This window comes from Micrasema longulum, unplaced genomic scaffold (genome assembly GCF_059751315.1).
Source record: "Micrasema longulum isolate JH-2025_06_02 unplaced genomic scaffold, ASM5975131v1 h1tg002263l, whole genome shotgun sequence".
In the NCBI taxonomy this organism is placed as follows: Eukaryota; Metazoa; Arthropoda; class Insecta; order Trichoptera; family Brachycentridae; genus Micrasema; species Micrasema longulum.
This window is the reverse complement of record NW_028279421.1, coordinates 424,648-444,282: the sequence shown is the minus strand read 5'-3', so window position 1 is coordinate 444,282 and position 19,635 is coordinate 424,648. Positions and strand designations below refer to the sequence as shown.

Genomic DNA, 19,635 nt, shown 5'->3' with positions numbered 1-19,635 from the left:
TACAGGGCTTATGACCTGTCAATGGCTGGATTAAGTGGCCACTTTACACACTGTGTAACATTCACCATTCTGCCTATATTTGAACATCTATATTCCTTTAATTCTTTCATCTGTTGATGTTTGTGAAGTTAAAGAGCTGAAACCTTTATTTATGCAGGTGAGATTCATCTAATGTCATAAGCCCTGTAGATGCCTGGACTTCTATATTACCTTCTCTTAAATGTTCTTCATCTCTGTTGTAATATGTTAATATAAACAGCTCCCCAGGGAGTTGAATCCAGTCCTTGTCTACAAAAATTTGGACAAACTCAAAATATTGTTGTTAAATGAAATGGACTAAAAGGTTAATAAAAAAATATGACAGATTATTATTATTTATTTCTCCAACCTTTTGATCTTATGTTTAATTGAGCATTTATTAAAAAATAATTAAAGCGCGATAATAAATTCTTGATCATGTTAACGATCAATAAGCTTCAATTTAAGGGGACCATTCGGTGTGTAAATGGGGACAATATGATAGTCCAGTTTCCCATAGTGATATTCTATTTTATACGCCTGCACCATCTGAAAATAAATAATAGATTGATTTATTGTCGTAATCATTTACATAATTTTTAGTTTAATAATAAAATGTTTTTACAGGGCCTTACTTATAAACCTGGTATAAAATTATGCCTAGGCATAGCGGTAGATATTTCGACCACTTTGCACGGGCCAACTTTATACCAGATTTATAAGGCCTACAATATACTTGTTATTTTCTTACAAAAATCGTATTTTGTTAAGCCCATTTTATATGGGACCGAATCTTGTCTACCATGTTTGACAAGTTTTATCTTTCCGAGACTAAAAGCGAAAAAAATCCGCGAGTTCCTGACGGAGATTCCAGGAATACTCAAGCTAAAATGCTCGCAATACGATCTAAAATATATATGTATTTATATACATATGTTATTATAATTGTCATGATAGTATTTAAAAAACCGTTTCATAATATTTCGAGTTTTTTGCGAAATTCGTACATTTTATCATAAAATACTGTTCGCGCTGCTCTCATTGTGACATGTTCAACAACACTGATCTAAATTTTTGCTATGCGTTAGCAAGGCGGTTCAATTAAAATATAAAGCACGAAAACCGGATTTATGTGGTTATGGTTGGAAATATGTGCCCAAATAGCAAAAAGCACACGTGTAAACTGACCAACAAATCAAAGATTATAAAACTGTAAAGCGATGAATTGTAATGTTTTCTGTTTGCGCAGGGGGAAAAGAAAGACAAATTTGAATTATTATTAAGAGAATTTGGCAAAAAACATTTTAACAATTTTGATATATTCTTAATGTTATGGGGTATGATTACGCAAAAAATGAAATTAATATGATCATTAACAAAAAAGTTTTAGGAGACCCTAGACAGCCTAGACCGTAGTTAAAAAGCTAATTTTATGTGCAGTAAAAAGGTTTTCCCGGGGCCAATCACCTCAGTACGAGACGGACACTTTTTTCACTCGATTTTGTCTATCAGTATTTATAACTGAAAGCAGCCATCGAGTTAAAAGCATTCTTCCGAGATTTTAATTCTATTTCACAAAGCATTTTATTACTCATCCACCCAGATACAGAGAAATAATATTTTTATTACCTTACAAATAACCATTTGCAGTTCTAGCTCTGCAAATCTTTTTCCAATGCACATCCTTTTTCCGTATCCAAACGGGAGCGAGGCAAAAGGGTGATGCGTTGGGCTCTCTTTTCTATAGTCTTCCTTAGTTTCCTGCACTCCTGGTGTCTTGTTGGGACATTCAGCCTTCAGCCATCTTTCTGGTTGAAATTTGGAGCTGTCTTTGAAGTATTTATCTAAATTGCTGGCCACGTAATGTTGGAAAACCACTTGCGTCTAAAAAACGTAAAAACAATGATTTATTCAGCAATATTTAGAGTTCGTCCAAATTTTCGTAGAAACACTGTAATTCTCCCCCTTTGGGAGTTATTATAATTAACAAATTTAAAAAAATGGAGAACATTTTAGAGAAGAGAATAAGGAAGTCCAAGCATTTACAGGGCTTATGATCAGTCATCGGATGTTTTTATTTTTTTTTAAATTAGTTTTTTTTTTTAAATTGATTTTTTTATGATTTACTCAAATACTTCAATTTGGGTGTCACTTTTAAGAAGTTATAAATAACTCACTATGACAAAATGAGAATCAAGTTGCGGTAGAGTGGAATTCGAATCTCGTATCTCTGATCCGTTAGTCCGCAACAGCAGCCACGGACCGCAACTCGATGTAAGTGATTAATTTGGTTTGACAAGGTCTTTTTACACACACACACACGTGTTATATTAACCATTCTGCCAATGTTTGAACGTCCATATTTCTTTTTTGTTTTTTTATTTTAATTTTATTTTTTTATTTATTTATTCATATTTTTTGCTTACAAACTATAATTAATAATAAAAATAATGTGACCTCACTGGGGTTTCCCGTGACGAGGACACTTAGCAATATACTTATTTAAAATTACATTTGAGAAAAAACAAAGAAGATTAACTTTAAAAAACGAAGATAATTATCAAATATTCAGACAGTTTTAAAAACAAGGTATTTATGTACATCTATATTATTTATATTACAAAACACCCAAGAAAATAACAAAAACCTAACATAAGCTATACACTTGTGGAGCGGTTGATTCAATATTGGTTTGGGGCGAATGAGACAATCCATTTTACTTCTACCTAGCTCCACTATCCATTTTTTTATAGCCTTTTTAAACATTTTCTCGTTACTTATTGTTTTAATAGATAGTGGAAGTAGGTTATAGATTTTAATTGAATAAGATCCCTTTGTCCGAAAGTGGTTTGAGTTTGTATTTGTTTAAGTTGTCTATGTGTTGAGGATCTAGTGATTATATTATTTGTATGTGATGTATTGTGGGGGGGTTATGTCTTTCATTTGATTTCTTCCATCTATTGAGGTCTACGTGTTATTTGAAAGGGAAAATAAAAAGCAAGTTGCATAAACTTAATCCTTGACGGAACAAATTTGTCATGGTGTAAAATAACGCATTTAACTCTTATATGAGGTGGAATTTGATGAAATGAATCACTGTGGGCATATATTTGAAAATTTTTGAGTAGTTTCGGCCATTTTTTGCAGTAATAAGGTTAAAAAAATACTCCTAGGGACTAGTTTTGTGTAGAACTATCACCCGTTTGATTACTTACTTGCTATCATAATATAATAGCAAGTAAGTTATGTATTTTAAAAATATTTATGTGGTTTGATTATAATGCAAGTTGTCAATGTAAATATAACTAGCGGGCCCGACAGACGTTGTCCTGCCCTAACGTTAACTTGCCTGCCTAAACCTTGGAAAAAGACTTTTCACTGATAAACAGGTATTTGTAAATAACGGAATTCCAAAATTAAAAATTATTAATATTCAAATATTTCATTTAAGTAGGTATCTAGGTACTTGTTTATGGTTGAATTCCAAAACATAAAATAATAAATTTTCAAATATAGAATTATTTTTGCTAATGTCAAACTCAGCTCTTCTCACCAACAGGGGGGGCACTTTATTCATGAATACGATTTTCAAAAATGTATTGAATGTCAGTTGATATTATTTTAGTATTACCAAAAATCCAGTAAAAAGAAATTAATTGGAAGAAACAATAAGGAATGTAAGGAAAGAATCTGATTGGGATCCATATAGAGCGAATGTTGTTTTTAAACATTCAAAAATAAACTTTTTTTAAACACAAAAAACAACATTCTTCCATTTTTGCCTAGTATGCATTCTAGTCAAATGCAACCCCGGTAGGTCGATGTAAAAAATATTTATACTGCTAACTTTTTTTTTACTGATTTGATTGAAAGTTTTAATATCTACGAACACGCGCAGAGCAAAGATCTGCATTTCGCTGAAAACCGCATGTAAATCGGTTAAGCCGTTTAGGAGGAGTTTAGTGACATCACACGTACAGGAAAATGGTTTATATAAAGATTGCCACTATTTTTTTATTATATAAAGAGTTTAAAAAAAAAAAGTTTGATGATTGTTTTCAAACCATAAATAACATAATTCCAATATAAAAAGTTAAAAAACTCTACTAAATTTATGTTCAGGGAACAAAGAGTTAAGAGTCTAAAACAACTTTACTAATATAAAAGTAAAAAAATCTTTTTTAAATAATGTCAAAATAACTGTATGCAAAATATTATAATTTATAGTAACTAATGCTAATCAAAATAATATACTCACTCCTTTAGGAATTCGATATCCTCTTATGACAGTATCTTTTGTAAGGCATCTTCCATTTCCAATTACAACTGGATACATTCTAAAAAAAAATCAAGATATAATTCTGATCAATACAAATACTCGAGCGATTTTATAATAGGCAGTAAAATGATCTGTTATTTTCTTTGCCTTGTTTAAGTGATCAAAATTATGTTAAATTAAAAAAAAACGAAGCCCTAAATACACAAATACAAAGCTATTGTTTTTGGGCAATGAATTATCAAAAAATTGAAGCTGCAGGACGATTTCTTACTTAAAAATGCTCGGAAAAATGTTTTTAAAATATTTTTCTAGATCATTTGAGTATCTTTGTCAGTTAGTCGCCGGTAATATTTTTTAAATGTAAATTACATGGGTGTTTTTTCAGTATTACCTATATCTTATCCGTATTCTAATATTTTTTTATCCTTTACATCCCTCCTATCGCCTTTAGGACGTAATTATTATTTTAGATTTTTTTTTTGTTCATTGGTATGTTTAAAAAAAATGTCGTGTTGTAAAAAACTTTAATTCGACTCATACATCACTGTGATTGTGTAAATTGTTTATAAACCTTCTGTCGTTTTTTCAGATAAATAAAATAATCTTACATGTATCGTGTTTAAAAAACCTTTACGTGTAAAAACTGCATTAAATTTTAATTTGTATGAATGTATTATAATTTTATGTTTTTTTCTTTATATATCCCATGTTTTTTTTTCATGTACTCGTTTATTCAAAATTATATAAACTCTTATAAATAAACAACTACAACAGTGTAAGTCACTCTCCAAGCACAAGGGTTGGTCTCTTTTTTTGGAGAGTTACAGTGATAACATTTACTAGATGTATAAAAGTACATCTGGATAGAAATTTTTTAAAACATGTACCTTTTATGAAATTTATTAATAAACAAAAAATAAAAAATAAAATATGTTATACCTTAATGTTTCCTTGATGCAAGCCTTTAGGTATTGCATGCTTTCTAATTTTGCTGCTGTAATTTGAGTATCTTTGGTTGGTAGTACTGTACATATTTCCTTATAAAGATTTTCTTGAACTTCTAGATTTTGTGTTAGCTGGTAAAGAACTGAAGCAACGGCTGTGGCAGTCTAAAAAAAACAAAATTTATGTTTTTATAAAAAAAAAAACGAATAGCCAGTTGAAAAGATTAAACAATCATCATGTATTTTTTATTTATATAATTTCGAAACAATTTTTTTTTTTAATTCTGGACAAGGACTGAATTCAACTCACTGGGGAGCTGTTGATATTAACATATTACAACAGAGAAGTAGAACATTTTAGAGAAGGTAATATAGAAGTCTAGGCATCTATAGGGCTCATGACCTTTCATTGGCTGGTTTAATTGGCCACTTTACACCCTGCGTAACATTCACCACTCCGCCTATATCTTAACATCTATATTCCTCTAATTCTTTCATCTGTTGACATTTGTGAAGTTAAAGAGCTGAAACCTTTATTGTGGCGAATTGTTCTTCATCTCGCTTATAATATGTCAACAAAAGTTTAGACAAAACAAAAAAAAATTGTCACAATTATTATTAAAGCCAAACATGTCGCGGTTTTGTAGGGACATGTTTTTCAATAATTTTTTTTTAATGTTATGTATGAAAACATTTCTTCACGATAATATACATATATCCATAGGACCAGGGCCTATATTCTCTCTCGCACAGTAAATAGATTGCCGGACGAAATAAAGAATAGTGATATAAATAAAAATAAAGTAAAATTGGTTTTAAAAATATTTTTCTGAAATTCTAAGTTTAGTGTGTAAATAAAAAAAAAGGGGGGAAACCAAACAATTGAAAACAGTGTCAAAAAAAGTGTTTGTTTATTATTTTTTATATATTTCGGTATCAAAAAGACTTGATTTACTTGTATTTCATTTTTAACTTTTATTTTATTGATGTATTTAAGATTTTAATGTATTTTTATGAAAACATTATTATATTGTGTTACCAAAATGTTTAAAGAGAGAAATCCCTGCAAAAAAACTGATTTTGCAGTTTGGCGGGAATTATAAAATTGTTTAGAAGAATGCTTATGTAAAAAAATTTCAATAAAAAAAATTAAAAAATTGATTTTGAAAATTCAATTAAATTTATTTTCTATATTTTTATCTGAATTCGTAGTATGAGATATTTCCCTTTTATTACCGTGTCAATGCCAACTATAAACATGTCTACAGCCATCACAATGGCCACCTTAGGATCGTTGGTATTTGCGTCTAATAATCTCTGGAGCAGGGACCTTTCTCTTCCTTGTACAACCTTTCCTTCGTCCCTCTTAATGGCGGCCTCCACATGATGGACTGCCAACCTGAAATCAGAAACATCACATTACCTGCTGCAGGACTCAAACCTCGATCATTCCGATCGGAAGAGCTAAATTTTAATACCAAGCACCTCGATAAAAACGAACTAGATATTTATAAGGTACTAGCTGACCCTACAGACGTTGTCCTGCCCGAATGTTGGCTTGCCTTGAAAAAATACTTTTTATTGATAAGTAGGTGCCCGGGTACTTGTTTGTGATTAAATTCCAAAACTAAAAATTGTAAATATTTAAATATTAAATTTTAGTAGGTACTTGTTTATGGTTGAATTCAAAAACATAAAATAAATATTTTTTCAAATAAGGCGTTCTTTCTGCAAACGTCAAACTCCGGTCCTCTCACCAACAAAGGGGTGTACTTATGTAGGAATACGATTTTTTTTAATGTGTTGAATTTAATATTATTTTAGAATTACCAAAAATCCTGTCAAAATAAATAAATGGGTAGAAATTATAAAGAATTTAAGGATAATGTCCACACTCTTCTAGGTACAGTTAGCGCAGAAATTTTTGAATGAAGTACCTACTTACTATTAACTCAATCGTAATTACTAGTTGTGTAGAACGGGGTAAATAACCCTAGTTAGATAGTCAAAGCCACTTTGTATAAATTATAATTTTTGTGTGTGTAATATAATAATATATGATAGTAAATAAATAAATACAAATAACTCTAAGCTTATGACTATTCTAGAATCTAGAAGGAGCTATCCATTAAATGTGGGTATGCAAATGACTGTGTATATGTTGTGGTTCCCGACAAAATACCTACATTCATTATAGCTAATGTGTAGTTCATTTGATTTGTGTGCAAGTTTTTATTTTAATTAACTTGGGCGTCTTACTGCTTCGCTCAATTAAGGAATTGTTGTGGCCAGCAGCTAAATTTGACGCGGCGATTACCCCTGTAGGAAAGGGATAATTTAAATCGATTCATGATAGCACATTTAATTGAGTTCTTCGATTACATGTGTAGTTGAAATTTTCCCCCGGAGATGTCGGGCATTTTGCTCGGTCGGTATTACCGCGCCTGAAGGAAAACAGATGTGAATGAAACGCGGACTTGTGACAGTTTTGGTCACCTGCTTGACTTGATCTTCAAGATCTCCACCGCAGCATCGCGCTTATTTCATCTCCACGAGCCAACAACGTATCAAACCTAGACAAATAACCTCCTTTAAGTGCTCTACAAAAAATGGATAAAAGAGGACGCAACTAGATTTTCAAGGTTCAGTTTTCTTTATCCTTATTTGACGGGTAATACTTTTTTGTGTAAATTGAACTGCTGGCAATAAATCTGTACCTCAGAGGCTGAAAAATGCAAATACAAACGTCAAATCTACTTCTAATAATTATTATCATTCATTTGTATGTTTTTAGTTTCGTTGGTTCTTTCATTATAAGACTTTAATTTCTTCAAATCAATGGACATGATCATAAACTGGATACAAAAATCGAAATGTCATTTCATCAAATTTGCATCCGTCTGCCTCTGAGGTACAGAAATATTTTATGAAATTTTCTATTTATTATATATTAATATACGCATTGCTTTGCTAACCATATAGGTATCATGTTTCATTTGATTTTGGTATCAAAACTGCAACTAAGTCAATTCCTTAATCGATTCGGGTATCAAAATTATAATTGGGTTATTTCTCAATTTTTGTTACGTAAGTGTTAAAATAAGTACCTGCTGAATAACTACTCTTTTTGATAAAAAAAAACAAATCATGTATCGAATTAACAATTTACGATTATTCAATATTTACTACTTTATTCAATATGTGCATCAAAATATAATTAAATCACAATTTTCTTTGACATGTGTGTCAAAATAGCAACTGATTTACTCTTCCACTTGATTTGAGTGTCAAAATAGCAACTTATTTACTGTTTTATTTGACTCCGTAATAAAATATTACCTTTTGATGGTGTCCAAAGCCGCCACATATTTGTTCCACGTTGGGGTGCTGAAGAGTCTCCAGAAAGGGACCTTCAACTCCAGAACTCCGACGTTCTTGAAGAAGGTAGTGACTGCATCTATCAACTCCTGAGTATCCGGCGGTGAGTTCTCATCTAGGCACCCTAATCTGGTGTCTAGAGCGACTCGAGAAATAGCTAGAAGTAAAATTAATTATCTTTTTGAATTAAAACTGAAGAACATCATGATCATGTAAATAATTATTCCGATAAACATATAGGAACAAAGATCGGGAACATTTAAGAGAATGGTAAATTAAAGTTAAGGCATTTACGCTTTCGCATTTAGGCTTTCGACCTATAATTGGCTGGTTTAAGTGGCCCCATTACACACCATGTAACGTTTAGATTAATCTGACTGATTAATACATTTTTTCACCTTCATACATACTTTATATTAAAAATATTTTAATGCTTTTTTTTTGGATCAGTTGGTTTAATCAACAATGATTTGAGAGACAAGGATTGAATTTCAGCTCCCAGGAAGTTATTGGGATATATGCAGGTCTAATAACCTGTCTTTGGCTGGTTTATGTGGCTAATTTACACTCCCATTCAGCCTATATATTTTTTCTTTTTTTAATAAAATATAAGTTTAAACATGTAAACAAAAAAAAATACATAATAAAGCAAAAGTACAGAATCAAAAAACGAAACAAAGTACCACACCAAAAAAAAAGGCAACCTCTTGCGCTTGCTGTGGGATTATATTATAATAATTTAAGTACAAAATACACATATATTTTGAAAAAATAAATGAAGGTATTGAAAACATTTTTTATAAATAAGTGCATATATATATGCATGCAAATGCGCACATATTAACATACATATTCCTTCAACTCTTTCATCTGTTTATTTTTAGGAAGTCAAAGAGCTGAAACCTTTTTTGACACCAGTGATATTCATCTGACTGAATTTAAACTTACGTACTGGGCAACGCCAGAAAATCATTTTCTTTTTTTTTTAATTTAAATAAATAAAACATTTAATTACCATAGAAAAATAGTGCGAATAAAAATTACTATTTTATGCCAAAGAAGTTTATTAAAACTTACATTCTAGGGACCATTTGTTGATTTCATTCAAAAAATCGGCTGGCATTTCAAGATTCTCGTCCCTAATACTCCGAGCCCTAAAACAAAGTTTTCACATTATTTAAGCGAGCAATATCTCAACAGAGACGAAAGAAATGATTCTTTAGACGCCAAAAGGTTACTGCAAACAAACGTGTAGTTTGCAATTGTTAGGCCTTGGTCTATTATGTGAATTAGGCTTTGACGCGCACACTATGATGTGATTTTTGACAATCCTGAGGAAGTTATAAGAAACGAGACCACTGCGGGAAGATGTATCGACATTTTGAGGACCCCGGTGAAAAAAAATGAAATAACTTAAAATCCGTAAAAATCAACTGGAGTACAAAAAATAATTGGATTTTTTTTTCATGTATATCAGTGTTGTGGCGTACGCCCTACTGGTGGGCCATAGCGCCTTAGAGGGGGGGCACCACGCTTCAGAGATGAGACACGCCGGCATTCCACATATAAAGGGGAATACTCATCGGTCATACAAAAACATGCCTGAGATGTACAAAATTTAAATATACGCCCAATTGTACTTGTGAAGTGACTGATAATGCTAAACTTGTTATTTTTGACCATCTGCAAACTTTATTAACTGATTTTAAAGCACAAATTGCTGATTTAAAAGAAATAAATTTTCCAGCTCGGTTGACACATCCAATGCCGGTAGATATACCAAATGAACAACTGTATCAAGAGGAATTTTCAGAAATGCAAAATGATGATTCAATTACAAATTTATTGAATATAAAAGGAATAATGGCATGGATTTGCTTGCGAAAAAACTAACACAAAATAACATACTACTACAGAGATGAAAAACATTTAAGAGAAGGTAATATAGAAGTCCAGGCATCTACAGGGCTTATGACCTGTCAATGGCTGGTTTAAGTGGCCACTTTACACACTGTGTAACATTCACCATTCTGCCTATATTTGAACATCTATATTCCTTCAATTCTTTCATCTGTTGATGTTTGTGAAGTTAAAGAGCTGAAACCTTTATTTATGCGGACGAGATTCATCTAATTGAATTATTTCACCTACATACTAGGCTAGTTGAATCCAGTCCTTGTCTACAAAAATTTGGACAAACTCAAAATGTTGTTAACACAAAATATCCTCATACTATTTTGCATGCCAGAAAATGATTTTTACCCTTTCCCTCATTTTATTTGGTGGAATGTGGTTTTAGCGCCCTACGCGATTTACTCATTAAAAAACGAAATAGATTAGATATAACTAATAGAGGTAGAGAGGGGACCTGAGACTGAAATAACCAAGTAAGATCCGGACATCGAATTTCTTTGTAGCAAGCGTAACTGAATTTACTCAAGAATTAGGCGTCGAGGTATGTGTGTGTTTGTACTCAATTTCAATTGTCACTTGTGTTTTATTATTGTTTTATTTTTATTTTATTCTACGTGTAATAATTTTACTTATTAAATATTCATTTATTTTATTTATTTAATTTTACAATACGCCCAAGGGGCATTTACAAAAAAAATACAGGTAAGTACAAACATAGTGCGTAAAAATTTAAAAGATAAACAACGCTTTTTTGTATACATGTAGAAACAATAAGAAGCATACTGCCATGCAAAAATAAAAAGTAAAACTTTACAAAGTAAAAAAGAAAAAAAAAATGGATAAAAGAAAAGTAATTGAATTAAAAAGCAAATTGTAAATAACTTGTAAAGAATTCAAACAAAAAAAAATAAATACATTTTCATATACTTATGTAAAAAAAAATGGTATCAACAAATTATTGTTAAAAACAAATAATGAAAATTAGTTAACAGTAAGTATATTTGTGAAAATAATATAATATACGGTACACAAAAATATTTGATAAAATTAATAGCAGAAAGAGATAAGATTTTTTTTCTTTTTTTAAAAGAAAAAGAAATATTTGCGTTCTTATGATTTACCCAAATATTTAATTTTGTGGGCCATTTTCAACGAGTTGTAAATAACTCACTATTAGAAAATGGGAATCAAGTTGGGGTAGAGTAGGATTCGAACTACGGACCTTCGGTCCGTGAGTCCGAGACACTAGCCACAGGACCACAACCAGATAATAATAATACACATCAAAAACAGAGAAAGAATTGTACGAAAAGGAAAGTTTTATTACGACATTAATAATTAGTTTTAAACAGTGCATTTAAGAACGTTTTAAAATGGATAATTGTCGTATTAAAAATGTCTATTTCACAAGTAAATTTGTTGGCTAAGGAATGTAAACGCGGAATCGGAGAGTGTCGTGCATAGTTAGTAGCTACGTATGTACTCGTAGTTGCAAACAACTCCGTACTTCTAGTGACTCGATTAAATATGTATTAGAATAGGTTTTATTTCATTTCATTAGGGGTTTATGGGGTTATGTTTGTAAACACGGCAGAGCCGATTGTACAATTTTGAGGGGTCGAGTTGAAGTTGGAATTTGCGTGAGCAAACGCAAATATTTTCATTGTATTTTTACTATCATCTTGTTTTCAGTCATTACCATGATTTCGATTGGAATGCATTAAAGTTTCATCATGTGAGCGTTTTACGAAAATAACCGATCGGTGATCGCCACCCAGGGGGCTTTTTTCGTCACTTCTCGTCTACGTCACTGCACGTACCTACATGTAATTTACTTCAATACAAAAAATTATGAAAATGAAAACATTTTATAAAAACAATTTGGCTTGTAAAATACTGTACAAAAATACCTGTTCTACTCGTAAAGTTACGTGAATATATAATAACAATAATAAAGAATACAGAAATAAAATATTTTAAAAATGGTGTAATGTCAAAGCACCAGTAAATGACCACCCCCCAGTAAATAACCATTCGTTAATAAAACACAATATAATAAGAATTGCTACATGTGTCCAGTCAAAAAAACTTTTAACATTAGAAACTATTACAAAAGCAGTAGGCGGATACATCTTTTGGTATGAAACAAATCTATCAGTTTTGAACTGTGAGTTGTCAAAAGGTAATAGTGCGTCTTCCCGTTATTGTTCTGAGATTGATAGTGTTTTATAAGGAAAGGTGTGGTAAGTGTTTTATTTGATGCTATTTCTTATGCACTTCTTTTAATATATCCATATTTTAATGTGTTAGGGTGTTTTATAATGTTATTATGTAACTAAATCTGAATATTATTTTTACTAGGGTAGTAGTGGTCATTCACTGGTGATTCTGCTATTTTTTTGGAAAATTATTAATTATAATTGTAATACTCGTATTTCAATAAAAAAGTAAAAATACGTAGAAAAATTCATGTGTTTTATATTGTTTTCTTTTATTTTGTACGCTTAAATAATGAAATTTATGCCTTCAATGTGTATTTCACTACAAGCTGAACCTTAAACGGTCATTCGCATAAACGGCTTTGACCACTGAATAGTATTTAATATATCTGTGGCTTTAACCCTACAGTAAAAAATAAAATTTAAAACACAAAAAAAAACAGATTAATAAAAAAAATGCATACGCAACTAAACAATTTATACAAATAATAATCAAAAACAAACAAAATAAAAGAAGACTCAAAAACAAAAAATAATATTGATTCTTGAAGATAGCACTAAATTCTTAGAAATTATATTGTATGCCGCCAGAGGAGGCTTAAATCATTAATATCTTTATTTACAGCGTTATTTTGAAAAGGTATTTTGCAATATTTGTTATAAAACATCTGATATGAATGAAGTCACTGAAATTAAATATTTAGGTGTAATGTTGGATTCAAAACTTACATTTCACCAAAACGCTAAGATGGTAATAAATAAGATTGCAAAAAAAATATCAATTTTGGGAAGGATCAGAAGATTTATTGATAAGGACTCCTGCAAAACTATTTACGAAGCAATTATTGAACCACACGTTAACTACTGTAGTAGCATTTTATTTTTATCAAACAAAGAAAACATAGATAAACTAACTGTATTACAAAATAAAGCCTTTAGAATCATTTTGAAAAAAAAACAGATATACGAGGGTAAAGTCGATGGTAAATGAAATGAAATTATTAACATATAAACAAAGAATATTTTACAATACAATGATATTTGTTCATAAAATTATAAACTCTAATAAAAAAACAGAATTTTGGAAAAAAAATGATCGGAACCAGCATGAACACGATCACAATACTAGAGAAAAGAACAAAATTAGACTTCCATTTAGGAAAAAGGCAAAGTCACAAAATTCAATTTTATTTAAAGCAATTAAAAAGTATTACGAAATGGAAAAAAATATTTATGAAGAAAAAAACATATCAAAATTTAAAATAATGGTCAAGACATATGTGATAAACAATTTATAAATTAAATATATTTGCAATGTTATTATTAGAACACACATAACAATATGTATGATATGTGTGCCCTACTTTAAGATTTAAATAAAATAAATAAATAAATAAATATAATGGATGTTTTTTTATGCAAAAATATTAGACTAGTATATTCCTAAGGTGATCACTTAAAATGGAAGTTTAAATTACCTTTGAACCAGAGCGTCAGCAGCTTCTTCTACGGGTCTCACATAAAGTTTGACAGTTCTTGGTTGTAACATGGCCTGCTGTACCTTGCTACGAAAAATGCTCCAGTTTTCCCCATGCCTGTACAAAACACAAATAGGTACTTCATAATTTACTTTCTTTCTTTTTAGTGAAGCATGTGGACATCACCAGTCCCCTCCAGGACACCCTATTGCCAACTGCAACTCTTACGTCAATCCCGCGTTCCTTAGTTCCGCCAAATAAAGCCGACAGATCGTCATCGACGATCTTTCACTAGTATGGCGGAAGCCCGGTGAGAAGGAGAAGCAGCTTGGGTTAAGGCTCTCCTGATGGAATGGAGGCTTCTGCGTCCGTTCTTGGACTTCAATGTTGGTAATTAAATCAAATAACCTAATACCTTATATTCTCCTCAATCACTCATTATCAAAACTCACAATTTTTAGATTTTTGCCAGGATTTGCATCTATATTGGAGATCCAAAAATATAATATGATATTTTTACTTTTTATCCTGAACGTTTTTACTCCTCTAACGGATCATGATGCTTATGTTTAGAGGAGTTCATTTTACAATTTATACAACTTTCTTTGTAATATTTATAATTTTAAAAACATTAATATATATGTACTTATATATACACGGTTATTTAGGGCCATACTGCGAAACTTCAGAAGTACATTTTTATGATGTACTCTTAAAAACATCTGAATTACTTTTTTAACAAATCGCATTAATTAATACGGAAATGGCTCGTTAGAGGGGGGGGTAGGAGTCTACGAAAGAGATGCTAGTCCAAGACATTAAGGATTTTTTCAATTTTCAAATTGAATTACTATTATTTTTCTTTAAAAAAATTTTTTTTTAAATATGTTCGTTTTTTTTAAAGTTAACCTCGAGGAAAGTTCTTCTGAATTTTCGCGGTCTGGCCTGTATTAACACCGTGTATATTTTATTACAAAAGTTTAGATGTAGTGGGTTTCATGGGATTCTTTAGTTTGGATGAGTGCCCTTTTTATTTCAGAAGGCAATTTATTAGAATTATTTTTTCCCAAAAATGAATAATGATTTTGTACTGCACTTGAGGCTGTTGTACTTAATTTTGTCTAATATGGATATGTTTTTATTTAAAAACTTGTATGGCGTTATTTCAAAAAATAATTAGAGATATTCGTTATTCTTATTTTGTAAGGTTTTGTAGTTTTAATCTAAGTCATGTTTTAATTAGACAAAAACTGTTTTCAAGAAAGGAAAAGAAGTTAAGAACTGGATTTTCCTTGGTGGGAGGGATTTAAATAGGAAAATCCTTGATAATTTTACTGTTTACCATATTGATGTGTCATATACTACTATATGTTTTTTCGTATATTTTTTTTGGTTTCTGATCCTATATTTGTTGTGATATACACATGTGTCTGTGTCAACTAATTGTTCGTCTCTTCTCAACACAGGCCTTTTAGTCCAATGGATTTAAGACTTATGTATCAAGTAATGTGTAATAAACTACATATATGTAAATAAATTAGTTGATTGGATATTTTTTTTATTACTTACACGGCTATCACTCCTGCCATATCACCGAAGAAATCCTTCCGCAGGACATGTTTGTAGTAGTTTAGTGAGGGCATCGAAGGTCTAAAATAATAAGAACGTTTAAGCCACATCCTTAATACAGTGTCCCTAATCATCGATGAAATTAATGGGAATGATAAACTTACCCGAGTCCCACTTAAAATGAGCATATTTATTTTAAAAAATCCAGCACATTTAGACAAATTTTACTTTCCAAATTTGATGTGAAAATGTTCATTTAAAGATTACAACAAATATACATTGAATAAATAAGAGAGATATGAGGGTACTATTTGCAAACCCGGCAAAATCCATCTTTCTTTATTTTGAGCAAATCACAAAAAGTGATACAATACTTAACTACAACTTTTTTTTAAACTTCAATTTTTTTATTATAATCAGTAAATATTTTATACTTAAGCAGTGATGACATAAGCATGATTATGTCAAGAAACAGTAGTGAATTAATAAATTTAATTTTATACATTCCAACTTTACAATACTCAAGTAGAGGTTCCCATGTTTGCAACAAACCTGATAATTTAAAAGTCAAGTTTTTACAAATAAAGTCGTATTTTTAACTGACAATATTATAATTATTGTAAAAAATTGTATTTTGAATAAGTTTCAATTAATATTTCACTTTTTTTAGATTTTGGATTTTGCCGGGTTTGCAAGTAATACCCTCATATGTCAAGTCTTGTATCCTATGTAGACTCGTATTGCGCCACAGCCACAAAAAAACAATGAACCTTTAAAAATGCAGTTAAAATATTTAATTATCATACAAAATAACATACAAGTGGCATTTTTTTAAAATGTATAACCCACTAAGCCTGTATTTTGAGGCTTGCAGCAGGTGGGATAGAGGAGATATGGAAGGAGGTAATGAAAAATACACCACAAAACCCAGACCAATTGAGAAAAAAACTTTCTTGGATTTTTTCTTGCAACTGGCGGGAATCGAACCCGTGACGCCAGTTTCACAGTTGGCCGTCTAACCAACTGCGCCACGGCGCGGCGCCTCTCTGATGATCTAATTAGGCATTTTACCAATAGTCGCTTAATTTTCACAGATTTTTTTCATATTAAAAATAATCACCTATGCGGTAGCTGATCCTCACTTCTGAAAACCTGTTCTATATCATCAGGGTCGAAGATAAACAGCATATCCGGTCTTCCGATTAGGTCTCCCATTTTTACTATTGGTCCATATTTAGCGTATAGCTCCAAACATAACTTGTCAATGTGCTCGATTTCATAGTTGCCTGGAATAGAATTTATGACGATTTAATGTTTTTGTTTTTATTTAAACTGATACTTAGAGACTATTAATTTAAAAAATATACAGTTTGCCATCCAATTGCATGTATTCACTTAATTTAAATAAAATAAAACAACGGTTTAAACTATACGATTAAAACATAATGTTATTATTTAGATGAAAATAAAAGAAATAGGGACAAAATAATGTGACAGTGGGAAAAGAAGGAAAGACATTGGGAGTGGTGGAGAATGAATGAAGGAGAGTAGGAGTGAAAAATTGCATTTGATTTGATGACGAGAAATTCAGAGCAATAAAAGACAAAATGTCTAATATTTATTATCTGTTATTATGGATCAAGCTTGTGAGTTCTCTTCTGTACCTATTATATTTAACATTATAGTTAATTTTTATAAGTCCTTACTATTTATATATACATGAAGTAAAGGTTTGAAAATCAATATTGCAAATACCCGTATACTGTGTAATGCTTCGGGCCATGATCCCAAAATTCCCTGACTGATCACCCAAGTCATCGAAAAGGTCCAGAGATTGAAATTCCTGGGAATATACGTAACGGAAATGACACCTTTTAAAAGGAGCTGGGAGTGCTTCTAGGATTAGCAGGTGCCGCATTCAGCAGTATGAAGGCTGTCTGGAGATCGGATATTTATTCAGTGATAATTGATTGCCGCCTGTACTCTCCTCTACGGATAAAAATCATGGCACCTCTCTATGGCCCAAAACAGCAAAATACTGAGTTTCGAGAATAGATGTCTCGGAAAAATCTTAGGTGTTTGATGGTTTGACTTTGTGAGGAATGAAGAAATAGGAGAATGGACGCAGAAAACTCCGGTCATAACTATCATCAAGAGGAGGCGATACGGTTGGCCGGGCCATATACTGCGGATGGCTCCTGAGAGCCTTAACCTACTTTACAAGGCATCAGATGCTCGACGTTCTAAACGTCCTTTGGTGACGGTTCGTCGGCAGTTAATGCCAGAACTATGGAACGCGAATCTGACCTGAGAGGATGCACAGAGCTGGCAGCCGACATATATGGAAGGAGGCTCTCCAACTAGGGAGCCGATATGGAATTATGATAAACAAAAATCCCGGACAATTTTTTTTTGACTCGATAGCTGCTCTCAGGTGAAAGAAAATCTTGAATATGGAAATCAAGTGGAAACACTTCTGCCTCCCGGTATTTCCCGGATATTAAGGTAAAATACTCTCCAATAGCAAGAGTATTTGCTTCTTCAACATAGTTTCACTGATTTGAAAGATGTCAAGTGATGATGTTCAGCTGCCTAGCTGCTCTTTCAATCGGCATAACCAGAGGCAGGTTGTTTCTAGAAGCCGGGAGGTAAAACAGCTTTGCTGACGCTGTTGGAGATAACCACCAGGAACATGAAAATTGATTATCTCTAAAATGCCCGAGTTTTCTTAAAAAAAAAAACTTATCAGTTTAAAAAAATACGTCAGTGTGAACCCTCTTTTCAAAAGTCCTACGCACCACTGGGTACGGAAAGGATGACAATGAATTGATATTATGATATTAATTGATATGATGAGCGCATCGTTAATTCCTGGTTTAATAAACCTGTTAATAGTAACCGCGCTTGAAGAATTTTATACTTGAAATGAATATGCAAATAACGCCATTATTTTTAAGCGAGGTCAAGGATTATGTATTCTTATAACATAAAATAAACAACAAAAATATATGAGAGGCGTTTAAAATAAAAGGTTACGACTGTTTCCAAGGATTTTTATTCAGTTAAATATCACTTTTTTTTACAATTATAAATTAATAAGGGCCTATGAAATACTGTTGAGTAAAACAAAAAAAAAAGTACTTTGCACATTTTTTTAAAATTCGCAATTTTAAATTCTCTCGAAAACAGTTCATTACATTTGCCACATTTGATTCGGGTAAACTTTTAGACTTTGTTTGTGACCGTTTGAATTTTAATAGAACATCATCGCGAATCTTGACGTCACATTTGTCAAGGCCATCATGTCTCGTGTTTGTACAAACATATTTTTTTAACAACTATATTTTAAAAATTATCTTTGAAAATATTTCTCCACAATATCCGTATTGATTGTGAAAAATCAATTAACTTTTATGAATTCATTTTAAATGTTTTATTGGTATTTCATTTGAACCACTAAATATATTAAATTTATACAAACAAACAAACCATCACGCTGTTTTTGCATAGTGGTAGGCAGAGAGAATAGAACGCCTCATTACTCTGTCTTTGCATACAGATCTCTCTTCCTCTACATTCATACATCTTCTCATGCACGCACACCGATTATCCCGACGTTTGACATGTCCATCTTCAAGTATTTGTTGAGTTCGGTAATCCACTTTTTTTCGGTCTTTGCTCGTTTTCTGCATCCATCAACATTCGCATTGTAATATTTTTAGCCGTTATTTTGTCGTCCATTCGCTCTACATGTCTAAACCAACGCAGCGCTCCTTTCCTGATTTTGTCGATAATGCTTGTCTCAGCCTAACATAATGCCTAAAGAAACCATTTAC

At 31.4% G+C, this 19,635-nt stretch overlaps 1 protein-coding gene across 4 annotated transcripts in view; it reads right to left on the bottom strand.

The window, feature by feature from the left end:
- Nucleotides 1-361: 361 nt before the first annotated feature.
- The window catches only part of LOC148272642 (putative cytochrome P450 301a1, mitochondrial), a 35,485-nt gene continuing 16,211 nt past the window's right edge, over nt 362-19,635 (bottom strand). For all 4 annotated transcript variants that reach the window (XM_088239789.1, XM_088239788.1, XM_088239786.1 and 1 more), the window contains exons 3-12: nt 16,920-17,085; nt 15,800-15,880; nt 14,231-14,347; nt 9,697-9,773; nt 8,581-8,776; nt 6,478-6,640; nt 5,237-5,406; nt 4,277-4,355; nt 1,648-1,902; nt 362-567 (exon numbers count right to left, since the gene is read on the bottom strand). In XM_088239789.1, the coding sequence (XP_088095915.1) occupies nt 460-567; nt 1,648-1,902; nt 4,277-4,355; nt 5,237-5,406; nt 6,478-6,640; nt 8,581-8,776; nt 9,697-9,773; nt 14,231-14,347; nt 15,800-15,880; nt 16,920-17,085 (1,412 nt within the window). In that variant the 3' untranslated portion in view covers nt 362-459. The remainder of the gene's footprint in view (nt 568-1,647; nt 1,903-4,276; nt 4,356-5,236; nt 5,407-6,477; nt 6,641-8,580; nt 8,777-9,696; nt 9,774-14,230; nt 14,348-15,799; nt 15,881-16,919; nt 17,086-19,635) is intronic.